Raw genomic sequence first — 11,350 nt, 5'->3', positions numbered from 1 at the left:
AGAGGATGCCTGGTTGTTCTTTAAAAGTAATTTCCTCTCAATCTTAAATAGACATGCCCCATTCAAAAAATATAGAACTAAGAACAGATATAGCCCCTGGTTCTCCTCAGACTTGACTGCCCTTGACCAGCACAAAAACATCCTGTGGCGTACTGCATTAGCATCAAATAGCCCCCGCGATATGCAACTTTTCAGGGAAGTTAGGAACCAATATACACAAGCAGTTAGGAAAGCAAAGGCTAACTTTTTCAAACAGAAATTTGCATCCTGTAGCACTAACTCCAAAAAGTTTTGGGACACTGTAAAGTCCATGGAAAATAAGAGCACTTCCTCCCAGCTGCCCACTGCACTGAGGCTAGGAAACACTATCACCACCGATAAATCTACAATAATCGAGAATTTCAACAAGCATTTTGCTACGGCTGGCCATGCTTTCCACCTGGCTACCACTACCCCGGCCACCAGCTCTGCACCCTCCGCTGCAACTTGCCCATGCCCCCCCCGCTTCTCCTTCACACAAATCCAGACAGCTGATGTTCTAAAAGAGCTGCAAAATCTGGACCCCTACAAATCATCTGGGCTAGACAATCTGGACCCTTTCTTTCTAAAACTAGCCGCCGAAATTGTCGCAACCCCTATTACTAGCCTGTTCAACCTCTCTTTCGTAACGTCTGAGATCCCCAGAGATTGGAAAGCTGCCGCGGTCATCCCTCTCTTCAAAGGGGGTGACACTCTAGATCCAAACTGTTACAGACCCATATCCATCCTGCCCTGCCTTTCAAAAGTTTTTGAAAGCCAAGTCAACAAACAGATCACCGACCATTTCGAATCCCACCGTACCTTCTCCGCTATGCAATCCGGTTTCCGAGCTGGTCATGGGTGCACTTCAGCCACGCTCAATGTCTTAAACGATATTATAACCGCGATCGATAATAGACAGTACTGTGCAGCCGTTTTCATTGACCTGGCCAAGGCTTTCGACTCTGTCAACCACCGCATTCTTATTGGCAGACTAAATAGCCTTGGTTTCTCAAATGACTGCCTCGCCTGGTTCACCAACTACTTCTCAGATAGAGTTCAGTGTGTCAAATCGGAGGGCCTGTTGTCTGGACCTATGGCAGTCTCTATGGGGGTGCCACAGGGTTCAATTCTTGGGCCGACTCTTTTCTCTGTGTATATCAATGACGTCGCTCTTGCTGCTGGTGACTCTCAGATCCACCTCTACGCAGACGACACCATTTTGTATACATCTGGCCCTTCATTGGACCCTGTGTTAACAAACCTCCAAACGAGCTTCAATTCCATACAACACTCCTTCAGTAGCCTCCAACTGCTCTTAAACACTAGTAAAACTAAATGCATGCTTTTCAATCGAACGCTGCTGGCACCCGCCCACCCGACTAGAATCACTACTCTCGACGGGTCTGACCTAGAGTATGTGGACAACTACAAATATCTAGGTGTCTGGTTAGACTGTAAACTCTCCTTCCAGACTCACATTAAGAATCTCCAATCCAAAGTTAAATCTAGAATCGGTTTCCTATTTCGCAACAAAGCCTCCTTCACTCATGCTGCCAAACATGCCCTCGTAAAACTGACTATCCTACCGATCCTTGACTTCGGCGATGTCATTTACAAAATAGCCTCCAACACTCTACTCAGCAAATTGGATGTAGTCTATCACAGTGCCATCCGTTTTGTCTCCAAAGCCCCATATAATACCCACCACTGTGACCTGTACGCTCTTGTTGGCTGGTCCTCACTACATATTCGTCGCCAAACCCACTGGCTCCAGGCCATCTATAAATCACTGCTAGGCAAATCCCCGCCTTATCTTAGCTCATTGGTCACCATAGCAACACCCACCCGTAGTCTGCGCTCCAGCGGGTATATCTCACTGGTCATCCCCAAAGCCAACACCTCCTTTGGCCGCAATTCCTTCCAGTTCTCTGCTGCCGATGACTGGAACAAATTGCAAAAATCTCTGAAGCTGGAGACACTTATCTCCCTCACTAACTTTAAGCATCAGTTGTCAGAGCACCTTACCGATCACTGCACCTGTACACAGCCCATCTGAAATTAGCCCGCCCAACTACCTCATCCCTATATTGTTATTTATTTTGCTCATTTGTACCCCAGTATCTCTATTTGCACATCATCTCTTGCACATCTATCATTCCAGTGTTAATATCAATTGTAATTATTTTGCACTATAGCCTATTTTATTGCCTTACCTCCATAACTTGCTAAATTTGCACACACTGTATATTATATGTATTTCTGTTGTATTTTTGACTTTGTTTTGTTTTACCCCATATGTAACTCTGTGTTGTTGTTTTTATCGCACTGCTTTGCTTTATCTTGGCCAGGTCGCAGTTGTAAATGAGAACTTGTTCTCAACTGGTTTACCTGGTTAAATAAAGGTGAAATAAAAAAAAAGAAAAAAAAAAAAGATCTCAACTCGTGGGGCATCAATGATCATGAGGAAGGTGAGGGATCAGCCCAGAACTACACGACAGGACCTGGTCAATGACCTGAAGAGAACTGGGACCACAGTCTCAAAGAAAACCATTAATAACACACTACGCCGTCATGGATTAAAATCCTGCAGCGCACGCAAGGTCCCCCTGCTCAAGCCAGCGCATGTCCAGGCCCGTCTGAAGTTTGCCAATGACCATCTGGATGATCCAGAGGAGGAATGGGAGAAGGTCATGTGGTCTGATGAGAAAAAATAGAGCTTTTTTGTCTAAACTCCACTCGCCGTGTTTGGAGGAAGAAGAAGGATGAGTACAACCTCAAGAACACCATCCCAACCGTGAAGCATGGAGGTGGAAACATCATTCTTTGGGGATGCTTTTCTGCAAAGGGGACAGGACGACTGCACCGTATTGAGGGGAGGATGGATGGGGCCATGTATCGCAAGATCTTGGCCAACAACCTCCTTCCCTCAGTAAGAGCATTGAAGATGGGTCGTGGCTGGGTCTTCCAGCATGACAACGACCCGAAACACACAGCCAGGGCAACTGAGGAGTGGCTCCATAAGAAGCATCTCAAGGTCCTGGAGTGGCCTAGCCAGTCTCCAGACCTGAACCCAATAGAAAATCTTTGGAGGGAGCTGAAAGTGCCCAGGGACAGCCCCGAAACCTGAAGGATATGGAGAAGGTCTGTATGGAGGAGTGGGCCAAAATCCCTGCTGCAGTGTGTGCAAACCTGGTCAAGAACTACAGGAAACGTATGATCTCTGTAATTGCAAACAAAGGTTTCTGTACCAAATATTAAGTTCTGCTTTTCTGATGTATCAAATACTTATGTCATGCAATAAAATGCAAATGAATTACTTAAAAATCATACAATGTGATTTTCTGGATTTTTGTTTTAGATTCCATCTCTCACAGTTGAAGTGTACCTATGATAAAAATGACAGACCTCTACATGCTTTGTAAGTAGGAAAACCTGCAAAATCGGCAGTGTATCAAATACTTGTTCTCCCCACTGTATCAGTAGCCTGGTCCCAGATCTGTTTGAGCTGTTTTGCCAACTCCTATGGTTGTTATCATGCCAAACCAACCATAGGAGTTGGCTAAAGAGCACAAACAGATCTGAGACCAGGCTAGTATATCAGTAGGCACATGGGTATTATTTAAATTACCATGTCTGTTCATATTTACCCTCTGAAAATACTGAGTGACACCATGTTGAGGCCAGATGTACTAAACGTTGGCACTGGTACAATGTTTTCACCTGCTCGTTTTAGAGAGATTTGAACATAAACATTTAGGAAAAAGGTAAAGAAATGTTAAGAGAAAGAATGAGAGTAAATGAAGACAGTGTTGTGGTTTAGTTTTTAGCTTTGTATTTAGGTCTCTGTTTTCTTTGATTGTCTTCTGAAAATGATAGGTAGTGCAAATGCTTAGTATATCTGCCCCCAAGTCTTCTAGGCTGTCAGATTAATAGACTAATCATAACTGGCCAGCAAAAAAAGTAATGGAGGTTAGTCCAGAAAAATAAGGCTTGCTTATTGCATAGTACAGTACTTAAACTCAGTTTTACCCCTCCTGTGATGGCTGTGTCCAGATATGGGGGAAATAGGACACATTTACTGACTTTTACAGTATCTGCAAAGGCACTCCGGGCCTTCCTTGTATGCGCATAAGCAATGGCATCTACAGTAAGGCAATCTCAGAGTGCATCCGAATCTGACTTCAGTGTGTGAAGCCTGACCTCTTGTGTCTAGTACATGAAATGCAATTTCCCTGCCAACACTTATTCTGAAATATATCATATGGACCACTTTGATAGACCACTGGCTGAATATGTCCGGATTTCTGTATCTTAACATGGTTAGGATGAATACTGGGGTGAATACACAGTTAAATGACCATAGGTGTACAGTAAATTGAGTGTGTGTGGAGATACTCGTGTTGAGTAGGGGTGAACACTAGTCAGTGGTAGGCCAGTGAGAAGCAGTGAGGAAGAACCAAAACTGCACCTTGTTGAGGAATACAAGTTCATTCCTGTATGGGTAATAAACGGTGAAGCACCAATAGTTTACATTGAGTCCACAGGACTCCTCCTAGATCAACTGGAAACCTGCTGAAGGAGAGGGGATCACAGCATTTCCTCCATCATCTCCTCCGGATCAGGTGGTGGAGGGAGGGGCCGGAGGGTCAAGGGTCAGGGTTCAGTTATCAGCTGACCCCTCCTACTGCCTCTCCGTCCTTCTCCAGCTCCTCCTGGATCTCATCACTGTTCCCTGAGTCGCTGCTCGCCACCGAGCTGAATGATGGAGACTTCCTGTATCAGAGGAGGGAAATAAGGAAGATGTCAGTCATATCCTCTGTATGATTAGGCCTACTGTATTGACAGAGCAAGTCCAGAATGACTTTACTAGACTAGTGCTTGATAACATGTAAGGTGAAACAACTAACAATGTCTGATGGTAAATCCATTTTTTTGTACAAAAAACAACAATGAGACTGATTAATGTTGACGTTTCGGCATCAAATGGAAAAATGGCCAATTGCATTGAAATTACATTGTTTCTCATCATATGTGGAGAAAGAGGTGTGTCTGACCTGCCGTTGCCCCCTGAACCCTTGATGAGTCTTCTGCAAGTCTCCATCTGCACATCCAGGCCTCTCTTCATAGAACACATCTCCATGTACTCCTGTAGGTGACGGTTCATATCACTCTTAGCTGTAGCCAACTCATACTGGGGGGGATTGAAAGGAGAAGCAGAGGTTGAGGGATAAAGATGGGACTGTAGCCAAACATTAATAACAATGAATGACTAACACACAGGAGAGTGAGTCACACTACATTAACTGTGACCTCTGTTCTCTTCATCTCTCACCTCTATTTGCCCCATGGTCTCCTGGTACTCCTTCTCTCGGTTCTGGAAAAGCATCTCGGTCTCGTCGATCAGGCTGCCCAGACTGCCATCCTGAGAGGCCTAACAATCCACAACAGACCCATTTAAAGTGTGTACTGTAGCAACATTCAAAATACAGTAGTAGACTTTACTTTGCAAGTTTCAAGTTTTAATGTCACATGCACAAGTACAGTGAAATGCCTTTCTTGCAAACTCAAAACTCAACAATGCAATAATCAAACAAAATATCAAAGTTGGGTCGGAGCTTGCAAAACAGAGGTCATCCAGTACAGCGCCATCTTTTTGCAGCTTGGAGACTAGTGCTATCTACAATAAGCACTTTCATACAGTTAACATTCGTACAGTTGTAGAATGTAGATGGATAGATAAGGTAGATTAACATCGGTCGAACACACAGTTAAACAACACACAATTAGACAATAAACAATAAAATAAATTCAAATAAATAATTACACAGTTGTATTGACATATTTCCTTTACATTCTCTGAGGCCACTCAGAATAAAGGCTTTACAGCGCAAGGGCATGAGGTGATTAAATCATCAACAGACATTTTTAGTTAAAGTTCCCAGACACTGCTTTTGGATGAGCAGTAGGGGGAGCACTAACCTGCCCAGGGCCCTGCCCCTGTCCTTCTGCTGCAGCACAGGCGCCTGCAGTAGCGCTGGCTGCAGCACAGGGGGTGTTGTAGTTGGCGAAGTCCTCCCAGAGGAGCAGTGTCTCCCCATTCTCCTCCCAAGCCAGGCTGTCACAGTCGTCATCAAAGTCAAACGTTTCCCTCCTGGTGACAAAGGAATTATCATCTGAGCAAGTTCTGCATACAAGAGAGGGATGGAGAAGTGGGGAGAGGGAGGGACAGAGAAAAAGAGAGGAGACATGAAGGTGGAAAGGGAGGGGAGAAAAGAGAGAGGACAAAAAGAGAAGGGGGAAACCAAACCGAAAGGCATGCACATTTAAAAAGGGTTGCCAAATGAAGAGGACAGGGAAGAGAGAGAAAACAAACAGACAGACAGTGACTGACAGACAGATGAAAACATGACACAGTAACAAAGGACACATGAAACTGACTAGGAGATGCTATCTAACGAGACACTATGGTGGGGATATAATTCACAGAATCATACTGTATGGCTCAAACCACACAGTTAGTTGGATAACATATTGACCTTAGTCCTTGAACTAAACCAGGTCAAAATCGACATGTTCCGGGTCAACGGCAAAGATAAAATATCCAGCACTCATTAGCAATTTAGGCAAAACAGGAAGTTACATAACACAGGTCAAAGGTTGGGCCACTCACAACTGGTTGAGCATGCGTTTCATCTCGTCTGTGATGTTGAGTGACCCTACGACCTGCTCCTTCTCCTCCTCCTCTCCACCCCCAGACTCAGCTTCCATCTCAGGACTCCTCTCCTCACACACAGCCTTACGTTCTTTCCTCCTGCACGACGCAGCAGCAGCGCCCTGTGACAAACACACCACACACTAGTCAGCTGTGTGTGAACTCATTCATAGCACCTACTACATGTGTGTGAAGGGGAGTGAGAGTGTGTGTGTGTAAAATACAGAATTTCATGGACATCTTTATTCCTTCTTCATATGGAATGGCCCAATATACTGGCGTTTGACACTGTACCGTACATAAGCAAACATATCTATTTACCTTGCTCTCTGGGGGTGCTCTGGAGGGGCTCATGTGGGGACTCATGTTGAACATCTTGCTCATGTCTTCGGAGTTGCGTTGATGGGCCACATCACATAGCTTGGCCGTGATGTCAATGCGTCTGCAGATATCCATGTCCACCTTCATGGCCTTCTCCTGGATCGCAGTGTCCAATTCTGACATTTCCTAAAGGATGGAGTTGATTGTCACAGTCAGATAATATCCATGAGCTGAAGTCAACGCTTACATTTGCCTAATACTGTCAGAAAGAGAGTATCGTTTTCTGAGGCAACATTTTCCTATTACGTAGTTAAATCTAATTTGAAGGCCATGACTTGCACTTTAAAAGTAATAAACTAACTGAAAAGGCACTTAAAAGGTGCCATTGTTTGACAATAAACAAATGAACTTAAAAGGGTTCAGAAGTCACTGGGAAGGGCCAACAGTCATTGCGTGTGAAACAACAGTCTGGGTGGGTTTTGGCTAATCTGTGAGCGTAGCTACTCCAGACCACAGACTAGGAGAGTGTGGAGTGTTCATTAGAAAGCTGGCCAAAACCACAGGGCCTCAAAGAACAGGGGGAGGCTGTGTGAGGTGAGCCATAAGGGTTTCTCATCTCACTGCTACTCGGCCTCTGTCTGTCTGTCTGTCCGTCCGTCCATTTGTCCGCCCACCAACCGTTCATCTGTCTGTCTGCCTTTCTGTTTGTGTGTGCAGCTAATTTAGCTCCCACCAATTCCAAAGGAATTTCTTGGCCTCAGTGTTCAAGGGAGGGTGTCTATGTGAAGTATGATAAAAATGTGTGGTGAGCATTCTGACTGCCAGGCTGTACATATCACCTACAGCTGAGAGTGGCAGCATGCATCAGTTACAGAAGAGGTGGGTGGATGGATGGATAACTAAATGTACGTTGGGTGGGTGGTAATAAATGGGTGTAATTAAAAAATATACATAAAGTGTCAAAAAGTTGTATTAAAACAACTTACAGTAAGTTCAACCAGTCCACACAATTTAAAGTAGGTTGGGTGTTTCTAGTTTAAATGAAGCACACACTACTAAGTGATTACTTTGTACTTACTTTTTTACCATGCCATTTCTGTGTCAATAGGAGAATAAGGGAATGTTAAATAAATCCTATGCATCATTACTTACATTATCGGTCATGAGGCTCTTGAAGACCACCAGCTCTGTCTTGAGTCTCTCCACCTTGTCAGTGAGCTCCCCCTGAACCACCACAGACTCCTGGGCACTCTGGAGAGGGCAGACCATGGACACACAGCCACATCACACTCATCTCCTGACACACCAAGGTTCAATATCAAATCAAATGTATTTATAAAGCCCTTTTTACATCAGCAGATGTCACAAAGTGCTTATACAGAAACCCAGCCAAGCAATACATATGTAGAAGCACAATAAACTATTACACGTTTATGAATAACCATGCGTTAATTCTAAACCCCTTAAGGAGTTTATTCCATGTTTATCCCTTGTTTTCATTTTGAAAATGTGTCTTTAAACATCTTACAAACATTACAATTCAACTCCTATTGCAACAGTATCCCTTTCTCAAGAAAAAGTCTGCATAACATGTTGAAAATACATTTTATTACTCTACAATCCACTATTTTGATGCATCACAGCAACAAAATGTCAAAGTGGATTGAGTTCTGGGTTTTGGGCCAAGATCTCCAATAAAAGTAATCTGGAATTCAGCATTTTCTCCATACTGGTCCCCTGTGGGAATCAAACCCATAACCCTGGCATTGCAAGGACCCTACTCTACTAACTGAGCCACACGGGATACATATGTCAGAGGCATCCGGAGATAAGTTATCACAACTCCTGAATAGGTAGCTTACTGGCAGTCATGCAAAATACCCACACACATGACACAGAGTAGAGGTGTTCTTGCATCGGTTCCAAAAAGTTGGAGGACAATCAGACCCGGACGGATCCTATCATAAAAAAAAGAGGGACCAGGAACCGAATGGACCCGAGAACAATCAGACATAGACCCGTCTAGACCAGACCTGAGAGACATTTAAAATATATATCAGCCAAGTTGCTCTTCTGGTTAACAAATAGGTCTTTATATTTTGGCTACGCCTTCTATAAATAAATAAATTCACCTTATTAGCTAAAATAAATATGCTATAGGCTATGCAGAGCCGTGGTCAGGTCCACTCAGGTCTATCAGCTGTACTTACATAGACCCAAGACCCGATGACAATCAAACTGGACCCGACCCGGGCCTGAGGGAAAAGTTAGAATTTTGAACCCGGACCCGGATCTCGGGTATTCAGCTTCAGGTGGACCTGTGAAGACCTCTAACACAGAAGCTGAGCCTGCATCCCAAGAATCTGTATTTTCTCCCAGAGTGTGCACTTTTTCACTTCCTTTCATGGATTGTCCCTTTACGGACAATGCCGTTTGAACTTTGGATTTGAAAGGAAATGACTGGTATAAGAAATATGTTGGAAACTCCCTCTAGTCCAGCCCATGCCTAGATACTTCAGGAGAAAAGACACAGTATTGGGATGCAGTGAGCTAGAAGTGGGAGAGTGGTGTGGGTATGATGATTTAAGATGGCAGAGATGAGCGCTCACCTCCTGTAGTGTCTCCACCATGGCCTCCATCTGCTGGCGCTTAGACAGCTCCTCCTCCCATCTGGAACACATCACACACACACACACACACACACACGCACGCACGCACGCACGCACACACGCACACACACACGCACGCGCACACACACACACGTTTGTTTTACTATCCTTGTGGGGACCAAACAATTGATTCCCATTCGAAATCCTATTTTCCCTAACCCTAAACCTAACCCTTAACCTTGCCCTAACCCTACCACTAACTGTAACAATAACCCTTTAGCCTAAAATAGCCTTTTTCCTTGTGGGGACCAGCGAAATATCCCTACTTGTCCAAATGTTCCTTGTTTTACTGTCCTTGTGAAGACTTCTGTTCCCCACAAGGATAGTAAAACTAAAAACACACACACACACACACGGTTTGGTCAGTGCAGTCCCAGGGTCAGCCCTGTATACATCCTAACCCAGATTATTAGATCAGACGCCCCTGTAGCCTGTTTACTCACAACTGCCATGGGAGCGCAACAGGGCTGGGTTCAATTCTAATTGAAAGCAGTCAATTCAGTGATTGTAATTTTAAAAATCCCCAAATTAAAAAACTTTTGAAACATATTTTTATTTAAAGGTAATTGAAAATAGATTCAATTTTTCCCAATTTTGAATTGTTATTTAAGTTTACTTCCTGAATTGACTGCCTTGAATTCGAATTGACCCCAGCCGTGGAGCGCAAGCAATCAACAAACCATGATGGTGAAATCATCAACTTGGAAGGCAGAGAGTCTTTTCTACTCATTCAGCCCTTTTCTTTGTCCTCCGTTTCGTTTGTCCACTAAATGCACGGAGGACAGTGTTAATGTCAGGGCAGTCCATAACTGTCCACAGCATTACACTTCACCTACTGTAGCTTTGACCTTGTCCTTCTCACTGAGTCACAGCAACAACGTGACCAACTTTGGAAAAATTGACAAGCCATTATGAATTATCATATTGTGTCAGTCATACATCAAAAGTTACCAATGATGTAACTTATGTTGTGTGTGCAAGATAATGTCTAGGTTGAGTTTCCGCTGCCCCAAAGACATGTGAGCTTGTTATGTTGACATTGGCTCGTCTGCTATGTACATATACTTTTATATCAGTCTAAGCCCTGTATGGACAGTGATGACAGCAGCTTAATTAGACTAAGAGAGAGAGATGTAAAAGCCTTTAGGGTAATTCATCAAATAACATTGGACTGTTCTATATGCTATAACCATTTACCACCCTGTGGGCAAAGATTACTTACAGCGATTGGGAGAATAAAAGTGAAAAGGTGTGGGTAGTTGTATTGTATTTGCTCAGTTACACAATGCCACCCATTCAATGTTCTTAAACATTTTATTTGAATGTTTCAACATAATGCCCCCATAGACATCACTTACTAGACAATTATCCTTGGATACTGAGACAAATAGAGAACAGTGGCTCTCTTTTGAGGAACGCTACAAAATGGGCAAGGAAAAGATCTCACTGACAACACTATGCACTCAGTGGCCCCCCATCACCTTGAAGCATCAGGAGAGGGGTTGCCACTGCCAGATATGCTAACGACACAGGAATAGCCAAGAATCACCTCTTGATTAAATTACATCAGTGTGTTGTTTCAACCTAAATGCACTTCAGATTATCTCTCTCTTTCTCATTTACACAT

The 11,350-nt window shown here is 43.8% G+C and overlaps 1 protein-coding gene across 1 annotated transcript in view; it reads right to left on the bottom strand.

The window, feature by feature from the left end:
• Positions 1 to 4,688: 4,688 nt before the first annotated feature.
• Positions 4,689 to 11,350, bottom strand: part of LOC311149637 (intermediate filament family orphan 2-like) — a gene marked incomplete at both ends in the record, with an annotated part of 30,617 nt that continues 23,955 nt past the window's right edge. The window contains 8 exons of the mRNA XM_084186830.1: positions 4,689 to 4,794; positions 5,076 to 5,212; positions 5,354 to 5,452; positions 6,001 to 6,205; positions 6,692 to 6,855; positions 7,055 to 7,240; positions 8,207 to 8,305; positions 9,664 to 9,724. Of these exons, the coding sequence (XP_084042956.1) occupies positions 4,689 to 4,794; positions 5,076 to 5,212; positions 5,354 to 5,452; positions 6,001 to 6,205; positions 6,692 to 6,855; positions 7,055 to 7,240; positions 8,207 to 8,305; positions 9,664 to 9,724 (1,057 nt within the window). The remainder of the gene's footprint in view (positions 4,795 to 5,075; positions 5,213 to 5,353; positions 5,453 to 6,000; positions 6,206 to 6,691; positions 6,856 to 7,054; positions 7,241 to 8,206; positions 8,306 to 9,663; positions 9,725 to 11,350) is intronic.

This window comes from Coregonus lavaretus, assembly GCF_964263955.1.
Source record: "Coregonus lavaretus genome assembly, chromosome: 22".
Taxonomy (NCBI): Eukaryota; Metazoa; Chordata; class Actinopteri; order Salmoniformes; family Salmonidae; genus Coregonus; species Coregonus lavaretus.
Note: the sequence above shows the minus strand (reverse complement) of the source record. Positions and strands in the feature narration are given on the sequence as shown.